This window comes from Nelumbo lutea, chromosome 5, assembly GCF_056320005.1.
Source record: "Nelumbo lutea isolate HS-2025 chromosome 5, American lotus-T2T, whole genome shotgun sequence".
Classification (NCBI taxonomy): Eukaryota; Viridiplantae; Streptophyta; class Magnoliopsida; order Proteales; family Nelumbonaceae; genus Nelumbo; species Nelumbo lutea.
Window position 1 is genome coordinate 6,834,767 of NC_142688.1, and position 22,184 is coordinate 6,856,950.

Below are 22,184 nucleotides of genomic sequence, written 5' to 3' on the forward strand. Positions count from 1 at the left end.
AGTTATCACAGTACAATCTCATAGGTTTGCTCATTGAGAATCCAACTTCTTGCAGAAGATTTTTCAGCCATACTAATTCACATGTGGTGTGTGCCATGGCCCTGTATTCAACTTCAGCACTACTCCTTGCCACAACCGTTTGCTTCTTACTCTTCCATGTCACTAGATTTCCTCCAAGAAATGTGCAATAACCTGTAGTAAATCTCCTATCAGACACCGAGCCTGGCCAATCTGCATCTGTATACCCAACTATCTCAAGTCTTCCCCCTGATTTGTACAACTCACGACCTGGAGCTCCCTTCAAGTACCGTACAATTCTAAGAACTGCATCCCAGTGAGGCATTCGAGGATTTTGCATAAATTGGCTCACCACATTGACAGCAAAGGAGATGTCTAGTCTAGTAATGGTTAGGTAGATCAACTTCCCCACTAACCGTCTATATCTTCCAGGACCATCAAACATTTCATCAGCATCACTACTCAACTTAGCATTTGGTTCCATGGGTGTTTCAGCTGGTTTAGCACCTAACAACCATGTTTCTTCCAACAAATCAAGAAGATATTTTCTTTGGCACAAATTTATACCTTGTTTCGACCCGGCAATTTCTATACCCAAGAAATACTTCAACTTCCCAAGATCTTTTGTTCGGAAATAGTCTTGCAAGAAGGCTTTTAGCATGTCAATCCCTAGTTTGTCACTACCAGTTATGACTATATCATCCACATAAACTACTAACAAAATCTTTCCGGCTTCAGAATCATAGTTGAATATTGAGTGATCGACCTGGCATTGTTTCATCCTGAAATCTTTCACCACTTCATTGAACTTCCCAAACCAAGCATGAGGAGACTATTTCAGCCCATAAATTGCCTTTTTGAGTCTACACACTTTACCATCCTCCCCCTAAGTAACAAACCCTAGTAGTTGCTCCATGTAGACCTCCTCCAAAAGATCACCGTGGAGGAAGGCATTTTTAATGTCAAGTTGAGACAAAGGCCAATCATACATAACTACCAAGGAAATCAAGACACGAACTAAACCAATCTAAGCAACAGAAGAGAAGGTCTCCATATAATCCACCCCATACAAATGAGAGTAACCCTTAGCAACAAGTCGGGCTTTCAACCATTCCACACTACCATCTAGTAAATATTTCACAGTATACACCCATTTACAACCTACAACATGCTTACCTAAAGGAAGAGTGGTGAGCTCCCACGTGTGATTGTGTTGAAGAGCAGAGAGTTCCTCCTCCATTGCTTGACGCCACCCCATTGAAGTAAGAGTCTCCTAAACATCCTTGGGTATAGATATAGAGGACAACAAAGAAACAACCTGGCGATGTGAAGTGGAAAGATGATAAACAAAAACATAATTGGATATGGGATGTAAGGTACAACTGCGTTTACCTTTCCACAACACAATGGGAAGATCTAGGTCAGAAGAGGTAGGCCGCTCTGGGATAGGAGCAACTATAAGATCCGCAGATGAGGTAGAAGCTGGAGGAGGTGTCGGTGTCTGTCAATGAGTGTACACTTACTAGATTGGTGGTCGTTCAATAGGAATTTGCACTAGAGGTGAAGGCTCAGGCATAACAGGAACAACCGGAATGGGATCACCAACGGGAAGAGGAAGAGGTGAAGAGGCTGGGACATCAAGACCCAAGAAGAATAGCACGGACTCAAAAAAAAGTGACATCGGGATAGACAAGTGACTCCCGAGTGATGGGATTGTAACACTTGTACCCTTTCTGGGTCCGAGAATAGACAAGAAAGATACACTTAATGGAACGTGCGTCCAACTTGTCTAAACCAATGCTCAGATTGTGAACAAAGCGCGCACACCCAAAGACCCGGGGAGTTAATGGAAACGGAAACCAAGTGGGGAACAAAATAGAAAAGGGAGACCAACCATGAAGGATGGATGAGGGCACCCGATTAATGAGGAAACAAGTTGTGACCACTGCATCACTCTAAAAATGCTTAGGAACATTCATATGATGAAGGATAGACCGAGCACTACATCATTCCTGAGGTTCCTCATACTGGCATAATACTCTTCAAGGGTTTGATTTCCTTCTTGTAAATTAAAGTACTCCTGATAGAGTTGATATACTCTCGTAGTATTGTCCTGTCCAGAATAAAGGTTCTTTGCATGTTCCCATATTTCCTTGGTTGTATCTAAGAACATAAAGTTTGCACTCATCTTGGGTTCCATACTATTACATAACCATGTCATGATTTGGGCATCCTCTTGTTCCCAATCATCAAACCCTGGAGAGTCAACTGATGATTTATCCTCCTTCACATGTTTCACCTTCCGCTTGGCCTTGAGAAAAACATCCACTGACTTGGCCTATGGCACATAATTTCCACCATTAAGTTTAATTGATGTCATCTACACACCTAAATAGTTTAAGGGGATCACCACATTAGATTTCTGATCACCACCACCATCTACGGTTGCTGCCATTATGTTCTCAATACACTAGATTTCTCCTAGTTCTGAATTATCAACCAACAAAAAGGATTTCTACTATTCAATCAACACTGCTGCAATCTACACATCACCTTATGGCACTTTCTCAACCAGCCACCATAAAAATAAAAAATAAAAAATAAACACTAACATATACCACCATTCAGGCACATCAGGCCATCTCCTTCATAAAAAATAAATAAATAAATAAATTAACCACACTATCACATCACCATTCAAACACAAACAAAGAAAAAAAACCCTCATGAAACTTCTCAGTAGAGGGTCTATAACACAACAAACACCACCACACAACCACTATGGCTGTCACTCATGGTGACAGCAATCTGAGAACTACTCACCTAGGGCTATCGCACCTTCCTAACACCTATAATGGGGATAGCGGCAGTCCTGGATCACCAAAAAAGGGTTGCCGCAGCCTTCTACCTGTGTAACTGAGATTGCACCTCAGGGAAAAGGAGAAAAGAAGAGAAGAGATCGCAGGTCCAGGAACTTGAGACCGCAGCCTTTCTCTCTTTTATTCAGTGCTATGATACCATGTTTTAGTGGTTCAGATAAGTCTTGTTCGAAGAAGAAGAAGAAGAAGAAGAAGAAGAAGAAGAAAGTTGTCGAACTAGAGAGTCAAAACCCTCCTAGTTGACCATAATCTCTATTATATTAAAATAAGGGTACAAAGTCAAATATGCCCCCACTTAAGTATGGGACAAGAGAAATAAAAAACAAAACAGAATTGCCACATCACTACACTACTTAAACTATAATGAAAAGACTAAGTTACCCTTACTCGACCAACTCTAACAGTATAAAACAGAAAAAATTACAAAGTAGATAACAACATGAGGAACCCTATAAGGCAGATTGCAAGACAGCAAGCCTTTCATCAACATCATCCAAGACTTATCCCAACTATAAGGGGTCAGCTACATGAATCCTGTTTTTCCACTCTGGTCTGTTTAATGCCATAACCATTGTTCAATTATGGGTGCTTAAATCATTTCTTACTACTTTGACCCATGCCCTTTTTGGTCTACCCTAGCCCTTCTAGCCCCTTCAATTTGCATAAGATCAATTACTTTTATGGGTGTTGTTGATGGTCTTCCATGCACGTGACCAAATCATATTAGTCTATTTTCTCTCACTTATCACCTACTGGAGTTACTCTTAGGTTCCTTCAAATGACTTCAGTCCTGATCCTATTATTTCTAATTTTTCCAGTCATCCATCATAGTATACACATTTCTACCACACTCATTTTCTGCCCAGTTTACAAAAAATAGGATGTGCCAAAATAAAATTGCTTCCAATAAATAGAAATGTAGATACTAGAGACAGCTGATAGAAAATCACCTTTGCCAAGAAAGTACCAAATTCATCCAGCTTCTTCTTTAATGGTGTCACTTCCTGCGACCAGTAATATCACATGATCAGAGAAAATTCACCGATATCTAAATGCGATGTACCAGTTGTCAATCAGAGCAGAGAAAAGAGGAAAGAGGTATGTAGAAGAGTGAATCATGGGTAACAGTGTGCTGTCTCACTCCATTAAAAATTAACTTAATAGAAGATAGGAAATTACAATAGTGCCCATGATAAGTAGGACAGCAGCTTCAATAACTAAAAAATAAATAAAAGAAAGATGGCCTAAGGCCCACTAAGACATGAGGCCCATCAGTAAACAAATAAAAGGGATTTACACTGAGGCCCATCTTGACAACAGTGCGTATGCAATTTCAACAAAAACAATAAAAAATTACTGCACAGGTGTCAGAAAGAGAACGGATGTGGTAAAGACGGTTTTGCATTTATAACCATCTTAATGCAGCAAATAACTCCAAATGTTTAAGCACACAACACGAGTGCTTATCATATGAAACGGTTTCCAAGAACTAATGAACTATGGAAATACAATACATAGAAAAGGGAAAAGAAAATTTTCCAACAGCAGATCAATCATTAATATGGCATAAAATTCAGAAGCAGCACATTATGGAGCTTACATCTTCTGTTCTTAACATGGCATCACGTATACCGCCCATAGCAGTGTTAGAGCCAACACCAACAACAACAGCTCTAGCTCTTCCAGCAACCACTACTGTGCCCTGGCCAGCAGCATAAGTTCAAATTTAGTTATAATTATAAACTAATTCAAACAAAATTCTCAAAGGAAACAAACTTGCGGATATTTGAATATACATTAGAGTTTCTGTAAATTCTCCATCTGTTATAAAACTAATTTTGGTCACATTCCCACAGAACCAAATTTGAATACCCTTGTATGAAACGGCCTTGGCCATACCGTTGCAAATTCAGATCTTTAAGTAGAACTCATAGGAATTAGGATGTCTAGTACAGTATAGTATCAAGAACAGCTTCACTATAGTATCATGAACTAATTCAGCTCTAGTGCATTTTGTCAGATAAATATTCCTTAACTTAGATTACATATAAAGAAAAAACTAAAAATGAAAATGGACAGAAAATGGTACTTCAATTTTGAAATACTTTCTCTTGTGGGGAGAATGCAACTCAAGAATTTTTGACAAGCATCATGTATCCCAAGTAATCCTCAGGAAATCTATTGGCATGGTTTCACAGTTTCACAAATGACTTGCAGTATGAAATGAGTTAGGGAAAGTCACCCCTTCTTCGCTTTCTTCTTGGGAGTTCTATTGAGTCCCATTATATGGTTAACAGTTGTACATGCGCACATTTGTATATGTATTTTCATATTCTCAGAAAAAAACCAATGAAAAGAACAAGAAACTCTGAGGTCCAGCCATGAAAAATACACCACAACAAACTTAATTCATATTTATGACTATTATCAACATACATTCAAAATTGAAAGGGAAATTTTACAAGACATGTAGAAGACCAATTTTTTTTATGGAGGACAATTTTGGGCCATCAAGAAAGAAGTCCATGAGATGGGTGTAACGTTAGGATTTTACGATGAAAGTGAGAAAACCTTAAAGGGTGGAGTATGACATGTCTGTATCCATGGGACCTTGGGTGGCCCCAAATATGAGGAAATAGATTTAAGATAGTCTTAGTCATGGCCCATGGCTTTTTTAATTAGCAAGTCAAGCCCCATGGCATTGAAGATCATGGAATTTGATACAATTAAGGGGTCCAAAAGATCATTATTAAAGGGCTAAAACGAGATTGAAAAGGATACTGATCAAAGTAGTAAACTAAACCTGACGATATGGATCTCCACGAGTAGAACAACAAAACAAGACATGTGTAAATGAACCAAAACAGTACTATAAGCTTAGTTGAGTTGAAATGTTGAATTGTATTGCCAATGAACAACCCCAATTGAGTTTTATGCCCCTAGAAGAATCTGAAACACAACCACCTTTTCCTTCATTGCAAGGCCACAACTTCCTAGGGCAGGAAATAGTGTGGCTGACCAGTTGGCTAGACAGGGGGTAAATAGGGAAAGCTTATACTGGGGGACTACTTTGTAATTGATTTGTGAATCCCCAATGGGGAATGGTAAAGTAGCACTTGATAGTCTTTAATTCTTTATATTTGCACATAATTTCTATTTAAGCTAATATAGAGAATTGTTACCTTTCAAAAAATAAAAAGGTCACAAATCACAACTTCCAGTTAGGTAATGGAACTAAATTTCTTTGGTGCATTTTTATGCTTCACGGAACCTTTAGTCCAGTATTTGACTATCTGTTGGGATTGCACCAGGAAGGGCTAGCCACAAAGGATTAGTAGTCTGGAAAATGTTTCCATTGGTGAATTTTTCAATAGTCTGGGGTGAAAGAAATGCCCACATTTTTTAAAACAAAAGCAGCAGCTCAGATGAGTTAAAAAGAAAGCTACTAGGCTTAGCATCAACCACAGATTCAGGGATGCACGTCATCACTCTTACAGTGTTACCTTTCTTTTGATACTCTTTTTGCACATACATAGTCATACTTTGACAGTGTTCATACAAACATATACTTATGCATTACTCATTGTACAGCACCTATATGTACATGGAAACTCCTAGTTTATTCAAGAATAAATACAAAGCCTTACTTTACCTTTTTCAGGAAAAAAAACACAGAAAAACAAAATCAATAAATTAAAGCTGTAATAGAAAGATAAGAATAAGAGGTTCCCCAAGAAGGTAAAGGAAGAAGCCAAGCTGATAATAGCAGCCAGAGAAACAAAAACAAGAAAACACAACTGCTTGCAGTCAATCCGAGAACTGAAAGCTCCAGAACAGATTTCCACTCACAACCCTACTCCTAAGAAATCTATCTGTCATTGACTCCATAGATTGCAGATTAGAATCCATTTTAATGAGTCATTCATACTGGAAGCCAAAGCACACCACTCTGAAGTGATGTTGCAACAACCATGAACTCTTAGAACCATCAAGTGTCCATCCAATAACCTTCTATCAATAAACCCAATCTCCACACTCTGAAAACCTAAAAGGTACAACAATCTCAAACTCTTAAGTGTTGAAATCTTGGCACAAAACACTGTCTATGTGACCAATCAGCCAAGAATATATCAGATTGATATCACCCCAGTGGACATTAATGGCACCTTAAACTTTAGATGGGCTTAGGTTCCAAGGAGATCAGCCATCAAATTAAGCTTAATAGCTCCCTTGGGGATAAGAAGGTCAAAGAGCTTGCCATTGCTTGCCATCCCAGACCACTCATATATAATGTGAACCCATCTCTTGTTAGAATGCAGTTGGCTACTCTAACTGTGACCAAATAAGTTATGACCTCATAATGGTATTTACTGGAGAAAATTATAGAATACTCTCATCCCATATGCTCAACAAAATAGCACTCTGGTGCATTACCAACTTATTTTCATTCTAGTTGGAGAAGAGAGGAAGGTCATCCCAAAGGCTGGAGATGTTAGTGGGGGATCCATTGAGCTCTGAATAGGGTGATGAAAATGATTTTAAATGTCTCTCATAAGAATAAGAGCTGGAAAAGCAATTCATCATCTCCAAGCCAAAAAGTTCAAGATATTTAATTCAGAATTAACTCTTAGAGGCAGTGTTCATATCCTAGTCTGTAATAGCTTATAATCCCAGCTGTCAGCAGCAAGTGTATTGTGGGTCCAGGTTGAATTACTAGATTCCATAAAATTATGATGAAGCCCAAAATTACCACAGAAAGAACAAGATTAAATTGATAAAATCAATAAGTATCATTTATATTTCAGGACAAGTTCATAACATCTACCGAAAATAGAATGTTTGTCTTGTCTTGGTACACGGCATTTGTTCTTAATGTGGATTCAAGATCTTTCTCAACAGAGCAGCTTTCACCTGTCATAATCAAAGAACTGAATTTAACCATCTCATGCCTCAATTATAGACCCATCAACGATAAGAGAAAATAGCTAATTGAACTTGCTAGACTTGAAATACAGATATGACCAACAGTAACCAAAATAACAATCTGAGCTACTTAGCTGAAATGCAGATAAAATTAGAGGAAAAAATGCATAAATACGCAAACATGTATAATGATGCAACCCAACTTCTTAGAGTCAAATTACACATTAAAACTAAAAATAAAACTACATGATTTTTTCTCTTTGATAAGTAAAAGCAGATTTCTTACACCATCAGTCCCAAGCCCAGATAAAGAAGGGATATGTCAGGTCAAAGGAGCAGAATAGTAGAATTTTTTAGACCAAATCCACTCCAATTATCAAGGTGGAATGATTGTTGAGAAATCGGGCTGGCAATTCAAAACTGTTTGTAGGAACTCCGAATAATTATTTTTCTGATCATGGATTTCCCTTATTTTTTATTCCACTATATAGGAGCTGAATGCATATTCCGTGCATACTTATAAGCACACTTTTATACATGCTTGAGGGCCTCTCACCCTCCATATTCACATTTAATACAATATTTTTACCACTATCAAAAAAAAGGAGGAATGTGTCAGGTTAGCAGCCAGCATTAAAACTTATGCCAAATTCTAAAGAACATGGATGGTGGTTGTCAAATTTTGCTCATATTAGGGTGTTGGATATGGAACTGAACATAGCAGAAGGGTGGAACAGGATTCATGTAGCTGACCACATATAGTTGGGACAAGGCTTAATTGAGTTGAGTTGAGGTGACAGCATATTTTATTAATTATAAAAATAGAAGGATATATAAAAGAGGACACATCTTAAAAGTGGTACGTACATGGACATAAAAGCAAGAAACAATTGGAACTGCATATAATAGTAGAAGATCAAGACTGCAATCAGTCTTGAACCCTAATAGATTTTAGATTAGGAAAAGCAGAAGAAAAGTGAGAGGAAGGAGAAGGAAGAGAAGAGAAACAGGAGAACACAAGGGTTTGAAAGGAGGGACAGATTCTAACACATCTGCCGCCACCACTCTCTTAGTATTTATAGGTTATGTTCAGTACATAGAGAAAAGGACAGATCTGCCCTTAGTACTTACATGACAAATAAAGTAAATAAAAACTGAAATCAATAACAACTGAAATAACAAACTGACCCCAACTGACACTACTATGACTGAAACAAATAATTACACATGCTGTCTTACGAACACAGTGGAAACCACTGCTGTGAAGCCCACATCAGTGTTCTCTACACTCCCCCTCAAGTTGGGAGTAGATATTTATCATTCCCAACTTAGATAGGTCTACCTCTAACCTCTTCCTTGGTACGGCCTTGGTGAGGATATCCGCGAGCTGCATATTAGATGTGATATACGGGAGACACACTTCTTGTGGTGTGACCCTCTCTCGCACAAAATGTCGATCAACTTCAATATGTTTAGTTTTGTCATGCTGCACTGGGTTGTGGGCTATATTAATAGCTGCCTGATTATCACAATACAGCATCAAAGGCTTTTCATAGTCAATACCCAACTCTTCAAGTAGTGATCTCAGCCATAAGATTTCAACCACTCTGTTAGCCATTGACCTGTATTCCACTTCAGCACTAGAGCGGGAAACAACACTCTGCTTCTTACTCCTCCAAGAGACAAGGTTACCTCCCACAAGGGCACAATATCCAGAGGTAGACCTTCTGTCATCAACACTCCCAGCCCAATCGGCATCTGTATAGACCTCCACCTTCATGTGATTATTGTTCTTGAGCAGTATACCTCTACCCGGGCATCTCTTCAAGTATGCTAATATTCTCTCTGTCGCAAGGTGATGAGAAGTTCTAGGGGAATGCATGTACTGGCCTAGTGAGGCAGAGATATAGGAGCTTTCCAACCAACCGTTGGAACATAACTTTGTCTTCAAGAGGCTCCCCGCCCTCTGCACAAATCTTGTGATTCTGTTCAATGGGTGTATCAGCATGTTTAACACCTAACTTTCCAGTTTCCACCAACAGACCTAGAACATATTTTCTCTGAGAGATAAAACTCCCCTGTTTAGATCTAGCAACCTCAATACCCAAAAAATACCGTAGTGCACCAAGATCTTTCACCTCAAACTCTTGATGAAGGAGTTGTTTGAGGGACTCAATCTCATGGCTATCATTTCCTGTCACCACATATCATCAATATATACTGCAAGTAATGTCAGAGAGGACTCCACCCTCTTGATGAACAGTGTATGATCTGACTGGGCCTGTACATAACCGAACTTTCCAAGGGCTAATCTAAACCTATCAAACCAGGCTCTAGGTGATTGCTTCAAACCAAACAATGCCTTGTTCAGTCGGCAAACCTTCTTACCTGTCTCTGTATCATAGAATCCAGGAGGCAACTGCATGTAGACCTCTTCCTGTAAGTCTCCATTCAGAAAGGCATTTTTAACATCCATCTGGAACAAGGGCCAAGAATGATTTGCTCCAAGGGATAACAGAATTCGGATGGTGGTCATCTTGGCTACTAGGGCAAAGGTCTCCAAGTAGTCTATACCATAAGTCTGGGTGAACCCCTTTGCGACCAGCCGGGCTTTGTACCTTTCAATAGAGCCATCAGCATTATGCTTCACAGTGAATACCCATCTACATCCAACCGGTTTCTTTCCTTTTGGTAGGTCAACCAGTGCCCAAGTATTATTCTTCAATAGGGCATCCATTTCGACTTGCATTGCATCTTTCCATTCTGGAACTGATAAGGCTTCTTGCATTGTTCTTGGAATAGGGACATTGGCAATGGAAGTGAGATAGGACCGGTAAGAGGGAGATAAGCGATCATAGGATAAGAACTGTGAGATGTTGTGAGCTGTAGATGTGGTGCAATATCGTTTCCCTTTGCGGACGGCAATAGGGAGATCAAGGTCATCCACAGGAGGGGAAGTGGCAACAGTGGAAGGTGTCTCAGTAGGCTCTGGATCTGGAGCCGCAGAAGGAACTGGAGCTGGTCGGGACTACCGACGACTAGGATCAACCTGCCTGCATCGCCTGTGATAGACTCTCAACTCCTGATCTCTCTGACCACCCTCACCACTATAGCCTTCATCACCCAGTGGAATAGGTAAAAGAACAGCCCCACTCCCACTGCGCTCCCCCTGAGGAAAGAGACTCAAAATCCCACTCCTCTCATTGCTCTCCCCTGAGGAGAAACCCTAGGATAATAGAGTGTCTCCTCAAAGAAGGTGACATCCATGGAGACAAACATTTTCCCTAAAACCGGATCATAGCAGTAATAACCCTTTTGAGTTTGTGCATAACCGAGGAAAATGCATTTGGAGGCCTTAGGTTCAAACTTGGAATGATGAGGCCCGAGAAGCTGAACGAAACAGGTACAACCAAAGGTTTTAAGGGAAACAATGAACAACTCCTCGTCTGGGTATAGAAGGGAAAAAGGGGTTTTCATATCAAGAACCTGGGAAGGAACCCGATTAATGAGATATGCTGTCGTGATGATAGCATCACCCCATAAGTGAATAGGTACATTGGGGATAAACATAATGCTTCTAGCCACCTCCAAGATGTGCCTATTCTTCCTTTCGGCAACACCATTCTGTTGCGGTGTATGAGGACAAGTGCTCTGGTGAATAACTCCATGGCTGAGAAGGTAGGAGGTCAATGGCTTAGCAAAGTATTCCTTTGCATTATCAGATCTAAGGACTTTGATTTTGGCCCCAAACTGAGTGAGAATCATCTGATAGAAGTTTTGGGTCATAGCAGGAACCTCATCCCGAGAACGCATAAGATAGACCCAAGAAAAGCAGGTATGGCCATCAACAAACAGTAGAAAATATCTGTACCCACCCATAGAAGAGATGTGATATGGCCCCCAAACATCAGTATGCACAATATCAAAAGAAGAATTACTCCTTTTATTACTCAAAGAATAAGAAGTTCTACAATATTTGGCAAACTCACAACTCTCACACCTCAACTTTGATAACTCAACAGACTCAAATAAAGCAGGAAACTGACTCTTCAAAGACCTGAAAGACAAATGACCTAATCGATTATGCCAAAGCATAACCGGACTCACAGACTGAGAAACAAAAGACTTCTTATCCACTGACTCCTCCTGACGAGAACTCTCTCCAAGCAGATAGATCTCATTCGTCTCACAGCCAGTCCCAATCACCTTCCTCATCTCCAAGTCCTGAAAAACACTTCGGTCAGGGAAAAAGGTTATTGAACAGTTCATATGTTTGGTAATACTACTAACTGAAAGCAAGTTAGTATCAAGCTTAAGAACATGCAAGACAGAAGATAAAGAGATAGAATCCGATAGCTTGATGTCACCCTTGCCCGAAATGGGAACAAGAGAGCTATCAGCAATGGATACTCTATCTCGGCCAGAGGACAAGTGATAAGAAGTGAACAATGATGGCAAGCTAGTCATATGGTCGGATGCACCTGAATTTATTACCCAACAGTGGTCAGTATTACCTAGAGCTGAAGCATGGTAAGCTGAGGCTCGAGCACCTAAATGTGCAAACGCAGATGTGGCAGGAGCTGATGGTGATTGAGACGGCTAAGCTGAACTCCCAACTTCCTTTTCCAACTGTATGAGGGCAGCCCAAACAGCGGCTAAGGTCTCTAGGGACGTAATTGATGAGGATGTTGAATCAGTGTTCACAGCCACACGAGCATTACCCTTCTTATTTCTTAGTTTTGCTGGGACCAAGTGAGGATGTAGCTTCCAACAAGTATCTTTTGTGTTCTTGGGTTTCTTGCAATGTTCACATAAAAGGTCCCGTTTACCTTCCTTCTTCCAGTCCCTTTCTGGATCACCCACAACTTAGGTTTAACAGCTGTCAGGGCTGGGAAAGGGGGCTAAGGCTGCATCATGACTTTTCTCCTAGTCTCTTCACTACGCACTAGGGAGTATGCTTGAGAGAGGGTCACACTATCTCTGGTCAATATCTGTTGCCGCACAATGTCATATTCTGAATTCAAGCCAGCCAAAAACTCAAACACCCTATTTGTCTCGACTTGCTTTCTGTGAGTCTGTGCATCTTTGGGACTCTCCCACTCAAGGGTCTATAGATGGTCAATCTCATGCCACAAGGATTTCAAGGTAGAGAAGTAGACAGAAACTGGCTTCTCTCCTTGTTTAAGGTTGTTCACCTCACACTTCAGTTCATAGGCTCTGGCAACATTAAGGGGTTGGGAATAGGTTTCTTTCACAACATCCCATATCTCCTTGGTTGTCTTTGACCACAAGTAATTTCGGCTTATATGTGGCTGCATAGAATTACACAGCCATGCCACAACCAAATAGTTCTCCTGAACCCACTTGGTGTATGTTGGGTCCTCCTTGGAAGGTTCTTTCACATCTCCCAAGAAGTAACCCAGTTTTCCCCTTCCTCCAATAGCCATCATGGCTGATTGAGCCCATTCCAAGTAATTTGACCCATCAAATCTCACAGTTAGGAATCTGAAACCCGGTTTCAGATACACTACCATAATTGTTGTTCCCAAAACTACTTTCTCCCTGATTTTTAAACTCCATCTTTGGTCAAGAATCAATAGCTACAAACTGTTAGAGCCACTACACCAGAAAATAGCACTTGGACAGTCGATCACAACCAGAAACAGTATGAAATCAATGCAGGTCTGATCTGAAACCAATCTGCAATCACAGTTTATGCAAGAAACCAATACAGATCTGATCTGAAATCAATCGGCAATCACAGTACCAGGCAGTCTGTCAAGTTTTTTTATCCCCTAGAAGAGCTCAAAGCCAAAAATAGGTCTAAAACCAGCTTAGAGAGCAATCTGAGATGCAGGAACAGAATTAGGGTTTCAATCATAGGTCTGAAATAAGTGCTCAGCCGCACTCTCCAAGTAGTTAGTACAGTTAGGACCTGTCGTAGGGTTGATATGAAACCCTAAAACTGATCACCTCTGAGAGAAGGGGGTTCGGCCCAACAGTCAAACCCTAGATTAGAGAGAAAAACCTTAAAGCAGTTCGGCCTCTCCTTCTAGATAGGTCCAACCTATCTCAACTGATAGCAATCTCTGGAAACTAGATAAAACTTACTTATGAAATGTTGTTCACTGCCTTCCGGGGTTACCTGAACCCTAGCCTTCGCTACTTCTTCCTGATTACCAACTCTCTGCAAGTCGCGACAAGTCCTCAACAGCTGCGAAGACACACATGAGAAGCCCTAGATAGGCTCTGATACCAAGTAGAAGATCAAGACTGCAATCAGTCTTGAACCCTAATAGATTTTAGGTTAAGAAAAGCAGAAGAAAAGTGAGAGGAAGGAAAAGGAAGAGAAGAGAAACAGGAGAACACAAGGGTTTGAAAGGAGGGACAGATTCTAACACATCTGCCGCCACCACTCTCTTAGTATTTATAGGTTATGTTCAGTACATAGAGAAAAGGACATATCTACCCTTGGTACTTACATGACAAATAAAGTAAATAAAAACTGAAATAAATAACAACTGAAATAACAAATTGACCCCAATTAACACTACTATGACTGAAACAAATAATTACACATGTTGTCCTACGAGCATAGTGGGGACCACTGCTGTGGGGCCCACATCAGTGTTCTCTACAATAATAAATACCAGTGCCTCACTAACCCTTCCCACTTGGAACCAAAGTCAATCCTGAACTTTTGTTGTTCGATTGCAAAATCGAGTTCATTAAAATAAAAAGATGTACAAGAAAATGGTTTCAACATATCACCAAGGAAAAAGGAAGCAGTGAGAATCTGGCTTCATGCCTTTATACTTTTATGTAAAACATCCATGCATAATGTAGTGAGAATGGGCCGACTGGGCCTTAGTGTTCTTTATTTCTTTTAAGTAGTATTTATTTATTTAAAAGTTATGTTTCTTAGTTAAGGACCTTCTTTTATTTTCTTTAATTATTTATTTAGTGCTGGCTGCCCCATTAAGGGCATCCAAGTAATTGCACTCAAACTTAGAATTATTAATAGAAGTGGTGAAAGGGGGCTAGAGAGAGAGGTTTGAATTTTTTTTTCTCTCTTCCTTTCTTTTCTTCTTCCACAATCTATTTCTGAAACTTCTTTCTCTCTCTCTTTTCTTCTTTTCTTGCATTATCTGAATTACTGTAGATGCAATTTTCAACTTGGTATCAGAGCCATTTTGACCAAGTGGTCTAGTGTTCGATCCTCATTATCCCCATTATAATTAAATAAGTTTTAGCACAAGGTATGGGTGGGCATGTGCTTGTTCACGCTTCAAGCCCAATGGGCTTTCGTGTGAGGGGGCATGTTAGAGAATATCAACCTATTCAAGGACCTCACCTAACAACTTTTAGGTCCTCTCAATCCATCCCAAAGCCTGTTTCAGATGCCTTAGCCTCACCAAATTGGAGGGATGCTATGAATACTGAAATAGAAGCCCTTCATAGAAATACTAGTCGATCAAGACTACAATCACTCTTGAATTCGAAAGCAAAAGAAAGATTTCAGAAGAAAAGAAGAAGAGAGGGAGAAAAGAAGAAGCACACGAAGGGTTTTTAGAAAAGAGAGAGAGGGTCAATCATAATGATTTGCCGACCCACTCTTAATATTTATATATGTTGACTAATTGTAAAAGGGTTGAATTGCCCTTATTGCTTACATGGCAAATAAACTAATAAAAAAGCTGAAATAACAAGCTGTAACAACAAACTGAAATAAATACCAACTAACACTGACACAACTAACAAAAAACATATGCTATGCTGCCATACGAACACAGTGGGAACCACAGCAATGGGGTCCACATCAGTGTTCTCTACACTCCCCCTCAAGTTGGGAATAGATATTTGTCATTCCCAACTTGCATAGGTCTGCCTCTAATTTCTTCCTTGAAACAGCCTTGGTGAGAAGATCTGCGAGTTGCATGTTGTAGGTGATATACGGGAGACACACTTCTTGAGACGAAACCCTTTCTCTGACAAAATGTCGATCGACTTCGATATGCTTAGTTTTGTCATGCTGTACCGGATTATAAGCTATATTAATAGCAGCCCGATTATCACAATACAACATTAATCACTTCTCATAAGCAATACCCAACTCCTCAAATAATGACTTCAGCCATAGGATTTCAGCCCCACCATTAGCCATAGATCTATATTCAGCTTCAGCACTAGAATGAAAAACAACACTTTGTTTCTAACTCCTCCAAGAGACAAGGTTATCTCCTACAAATGCACAATATCCAAAAGTAGACCTTCTGTCATCGACACTCCCAGCCCAATCAGCATCTGTATAGACCTCTATCTTCATGTGATCATTATTCTTGAATATGCTATACCTCTACCTGGATATCTCTTCAAATATGCTAATATTCTCTCAACTGCAAGGAGGTGAGTAGTTCTGGGAGAGTGCATATATTGACTGACAACGCTGACTGCATAACTGATGTCTGGTCATGTGAGACAAAGATAGAGGAGTTTCTCAACCAACCGTTGGAACGTAGCTTTGTGTTCAAGAGGCTCTCCACCCTCTACACTGATCTTGTGATTCTGCTCAATGGGGAGGGCAGGATGCTAGCACTTTATTCTGGCCAGATAGGCATGGGAGATTCCTTTAAGGCTGAAGTTTTGTCTCTACTTCAAGGTATGAGATTGGTAAGCAATGGGGATATCAAAACCTTGAGATAGAAGGAGACTCTAAACTTCTAATAGGATGGCTGCAGACAAAAATCTTGGGTGTATGGACCCTTAGATGACAGATGAGGGAAATACTTTGCCTAGCAAGGGAAGTCGATGTAATTTACAAATGGGTAAGGAGATCAGCCAATGTTGTGGCTGGCAATTTGACAAAGCAGGGGACTCTCAGGGAAAGTTTGTTTTGGGCTGTATTGTAAGATTTGAGATTTGTATGGGGTCAACACTTAGGCTATGAGTGTTTGACACAGTAGAAAGCCTTATGGGCGCTGATTTTGGCCAAGCTTATTGTGAAAGGAAGAGGAGAAAGTTGGGGGTTTCAGCAATAGACAAAGGAAAGGGAAGAAAAGGAGAAGAAGGTCGACTAGGATAGTGATACATAACCCTAGCCGCCAGCCCCTCATTCTATTTATAATTAACTTAAATATGGGATATTACAAAGATGCCCCTAGTAGGGTGGCAACTCAACTAAGTACTTACAATACTTTTAAAAATAAAAGACTAATGGGCCCAAGGCCCAACAACTTCTTAATTTAAAAGAAAACAAACTAAACATAAATTGGCCCAACATAAATAACCCCACTCAACACTCCCCCTCAAGTTGGGAATAGATGTCACACATTCCCAACTTGCGTAGATCATGTTCCAGCTTATTCTTCGGAACACCTTTTGTGAGAACATCAGCAAGCTGCAGATCAGAAGAAATGTATGGAAGACAAACTTCTCCAGAAGTTACCCTTTCTCTGATAAAATGTCTATCTACTTCAATGTGCTTAGTTCGGTCATGTTGGACTGGATTATGGGCAATATTGATTGCTGCCTGGTTATCGCAGTATAGCATCATAGATTCTTCTGCCTGTACACCGATTTCTTCTAACAGAGAATGGATCTTAGTTCTCCAAGATCCTTAATCTTAAATTCCTTATGCAAGTTCCTCTTCAGACTATCAATCTCACTCAGATCATTCCCAGTGACAACAATGCCATCCACATAAACAATTAGGATTGACACCAAAGATCCCCTGCGCTTCACAAACAAGGTGTGATCAGATTGAGTTTGAGTGTATCCAAAAACAATCAAGGAAATTCTGAATCTGTCAAACCATGCTCTGGGAGATTGTTTCAAGTCATTTAGTGACTTCTTCAGCTTGCACACCTTTCCCTTTTCAATATTATCATAAAAACCAGCTGGAAGATCCATATACACCTCTTCTTGCAGATCCCCATTTACGAAAGCATTCTTTATATCCAGTTGAAACAAGGGCCAAGAGTATGAGGCAGCAAGAGAAAGGAGTATCTGAACAGAGGTCATCTTTGCAACTGGCGCAAATATCTCTAGATAATCAATGCCATAGGTCTGTGCAGACCCTTTTGCAACAAGTCTTGCCTTGTACCTCTTTATACTTCCATCTGCCTTATACTTTACTGTGTAAACCCATCTGCATCCAACTGTCTCCTTGCCTTCTGGTAGGTCCACAATCTCCCATGTTCGATTCTTAATCAAAGCCTCCATCTCTTCCTGCATAGTTGTCTTCCACTCATGTTTGGAGAGAGCCTCACTAACACCTTTGGATATAGACACTGAATCAAGAGAAGAGAGAAAAGCACGGTAGGAAAGAGAAAGTCCATTGTAGGATAAGTACTGTGAGATAAAATGAGCAGTGCACTTTCTCTTCCCTTTTCTAAGAGCAATAGAGAGATCAAGGTTATTTGTAACAGTGTCAGTAAGATCAATGGGAACTGAAATAGTGGGATCAAGAGGAATACCTGAATCCGTATCAGCCGAATTTGGAGTCTCCAAGGGATCGACAAGAAGTGGTGTGAGTTCTGCTGTAGTGGAATCAACCACCTTATGAAGTCTCTGCCGTGAGTAATGCTGTGAAATGGAACGCAAAGGAGGTGCCAAGGTGGGTGACATTAGGTGGTGGTCAAGCATAGGAGTAGACACAGGAACTGGAGCTGGGAGAGGGATAGACTGTTGACTTACTTCCCCAAAACACTCCCCCTGAGAAGGATCCTTTGAGAAGAAGTACGTAGATTCAAAAAAGGTAACATCCATAGTAACATACCAGTTCCCAGAGACTGGATCATAGCAGCAGTACCCTTTCTGATTCTCTACATATCCAAGGAAACACATTTCTTTGCCTTGGGATCAAGCTTCGAACGGTAAGAGACAAGAATATGTGCAAAGCAGACACATCCAAACACCCTTAGAGGAATATGAAACATCTACCCCTGAGGAAAAAGAAGGTTGAATGGGGTCCTGAATCCGAGTACATGAGAGGGCACTTTGTTAATCAGATATACTTTCGTGAGAACTGCATCACCCCAAAAGCGAACCGGAACTGTGGCTGTGATCATCATGCTTCTTGCCATCTCAATGATGTGTCTGCTCTTCCTCTCTACAACACCATTCTGCTGTGGACTATAGAAGCAATTGCTCTAATGGACAACACCATACTCCAACAGATATGAGGCAAGATGTCTCTCAAAATATTCCCTAGCATTTTCAAATCTGAACATCTTTATTCTTGTCCCAAACTGTGTTAGTACCATCTAGTGGAATTGCCTCACCAAGGATGGTACTTCATCGCGCGATTTCATCAGGTAAATCTAGGAATGTCGAGAGAAATCATCCACAAATAGGAGAAAATAGCGATAGCCGCCCATAGAGGGAACATGATAAGGGCCTCACACATCCGAATGAATAACATCAAAGGGAGAAGAACATCTTCTATTACTAGGTTTAAAAGAGTGTCTACAATGCTTTCCAAGTTCACAACCCTCACACTTCAAACTTGACAGACTCATAGACTCAAACAATTTAGGAAACAAACAACTCAAAGAAGAAAAGGATAAATGACCCGAACGGTTGTGCCAAAGCATAATCTGACCCACAGATTTTGACTCACTATCTCTGCAAACATGATGGCTTTGGTGAAGAGGGAGAGCGTCCAGGAGGTAGATTCCATTCACTTCACGACCACTCCCAATCGTCCTCTTTGAATCCAGATCATACAAAAGACAACATCCAGGAGAAAAAATCACTGAGCAATTCAGATTTTTAGTCAAACTACTAACAGATAACAAATTAGTGCTCAATCTAGGAACATGGAGGACAGAGGGTAAGCAAATAGAATCATTAATCTTGACAGATCCCTTCCCAGCAATAGGAACATGGGATCCATCAGTTGTAGAGACCCTATCTCTGTCATAACAGAGCTGATAAGAGGAGAAAATAGTGGAGCAATGGGTCATATGCTCTGAGGCTCCAGAGTCTATAATCCAAGGAGATCTCTCCTTACCTGAAGCAGAAACATAGTTTGCAGTGACATGTGAACTACCTGTGTGGGCAAAGGAGGTAGAGTGAGCTCCACCTGTGCTACTTGTACCTTGTTGTCAGCTTACGGCTGAACTGGAACTAGTTGTATCCCTCTGATTCAGAAGTAACCCAAACCTCTCAAGCTCGGCCCTTACTGCAGCAGCTGCAACGGACTCCAAGGCAACTGTAGTAGGGGGGGTTGGAGTATCACCGGTAACTTCCATGTGTGCATTTCCTTTCTTATTCTTCAATCTGGTCGGCACAAGATGTGGGTGAAGCTTCCAACAAGTGTCTCTTGTATGCTTAGGCTTCTTACAGTAGTAACAGTCCAAGTCCCTTTTTTTCTTCCTTTTTGTTTTCATTGCCATTCTGTTTAGATTTCACAACACTTACCATAGCAAACTGATCAGAACAGAGATTTTTCATCATTACATCCCTCCAGCACTCCTCTCCTACCTAGGAGAGAGTGACACTGTCCCTAGAAAGAAGATGTTGTCGTGCAATGTCATACTCAGGGTTAAGGCCAACAAGGAATTCGAACACCCTATACTTCTCTAAATGTCTTTGATAGGTAGTTGCATCCTTGGTGGTTTCCCAAGCAAAGGTCTCTAGATGGTCGATCTCTTGCCACAGGGTCTTAAGGACTGAAAAATAGGCTGCAACAGATCTATCTCACTGCCTTGTGGCAATAATTTGATTTCTCAGTTGATAAGCCCTAGCAACATTCTCCCTTTGTGAATAGGTTTCTGCAACCCCATCCCATATCTCCTTAGCAGTGTTTGCCCATAAAAAATTTTTACTTATATGTGGCAACATAGAATTACACAACCATGTCATTACCATATAATTTTCCTGCACCCACCGGGAGTTGCTAGTTTCGGGTTTTCACCTCTTCACCAGTAATATACCCCAATTTTCCACGAGCCCCAATGGCCATCTTTGCAGATTGGGACCATTCCAAGTAGTTTGTACCATCCAACCTAACTGTAGTAATGGTCCCAGCTCCGAAGGGGTCTCCAGCACCTCCTCCCACTAGTCTCATTTCATTCCTGGGCTTATATTCAACTCATTGTCCCTTCATGTGTCTCAAAAGAGGTACAAAGAAAACCAAAAAATGCAGCAAGAACAAACAGAATACCTTCTAGAACCAACGGCACTCCTTTGGTGTCCTGGACTTTCTTCCCACGAAAGATTCTTTTTCGGTGGGATGGGAGAAGAGAGAGAAAAAGCAACCGCCCTCTCTAGAAGCCTCCAAACCACATGGAACTTGAATCGCCCCTTACAAAAAACCCAGAGGAACCCTAAAAAATTAGGGCGCCACTACCTAGGTCAAAATTGAAGAGTCCAACAAAATCAGGACTCTTTCCCTTTCTCTAGTTTTTCCTGATTCTGATGAGAAACCCTAGACCAGCTACAGAGCATACAGATCCATCAAGAAAATCCAAAAACTGGGCTTACCTGAGAACTTCGATCATCCTCTTAAATCTCCATGCAGTCGGCCGATCTAGGCTGCAAGAGTGAATCTCTTCAAGAACCTTCAACCTGCTCTGATACCAAGTAGAAAGCTTATTTGCTGATTTCGGCCAAGCTTCTTGTGAAAGGAAGAGGAGAAAGTTGGGGGTTTCAGCAATAGACAGAGGAAAGGGAAGAAAAGGAGAAGAAGGTCAACTAGGATAGTGATACATAACCCTAGCCGCTAGCCCCTCATTCTATTTATAATTAACTTAAATATGGGATATTACAAAGATGCCCCTAGTAGGGCGGCAACTCAACTAAGTACTTACAATACCTTTAAAAATAAAAGACTAATGGGCCCAAGGCCCAACAACTTCTTAATTTAAAAGAAAACAAACTAAACATAAATCGGCCTCAACATAAATCAGCCCACTCAATAGACACTATTGTATTTAACTGTTATTTTAATGAAAGCTATTGTTTCCAATAAAACAAATGCATAGCTGCAGTATAAGTAAAATAAAACCAATGATAGTTTAAAAAAATGGCCACCAAAATAAATTCTAACATAAGGGCCATTACCCAATGTTGATCCTGGTTATCTGGGGTTTTGGGAAGGATAGACTTGACACAGGACCTAACCTTTGACATTTTTTTAACAAAGTGGCTGCTCTTACACTTGAACCCACATCCACACACTTGTCAGCACAAGTTTTGATCTGATATTAGCAAATTAATGTACCACAAGCTAAGTAAACAATGCAAGGAAAAGAGAAACAATAAAAGCAAAGAATGTACCTGTAAGAATTGCTTGATCAACACGTAGCTGATTACTTAGCATCTCAATCATTCTCATATCTGCAGGAACTTTGCATCCCA

The 22,184-nt window shown here is 40.5% G+C and overlaps 1 protein-coding gene across 1 annotated transcript in view; it reads right to left on the reverse strand.

Moving 5' to 3' along the window:
- ECA3 (endoplasmic reticulum-type calcium-transporting ATPase 3) overlaps nucleotides 1-22,184 on the reverse strand; it is a 102,376-nt gene that overhangs the window by 59,129 nt on the left and 21,063 nt on the right. The window contains exons 9-12 of the mRNA XM_088944619.1: nucleotides 22,104-22,184; nucleotides 7,723-7,808; nucleotides 4,498-4,599; nucleotides 3,848-3,901 (exon numbers count right to left, since the gene is read on the reverse strand). Coding sequence (XP_088800745.1) covers nucleotides 3,848-3,901; nucleotides 4,498-4,599; nucleotides 7,723-7,808; nucleotides 22,104-22,184 — 323 coding nt within the window. The remainder of the gene's footprint in view (nucleotides 1-3,847; nucleotides 3,902-4,497; nucleotides 4,600-7,722; nucleotides 7,809-22,103) is intronic.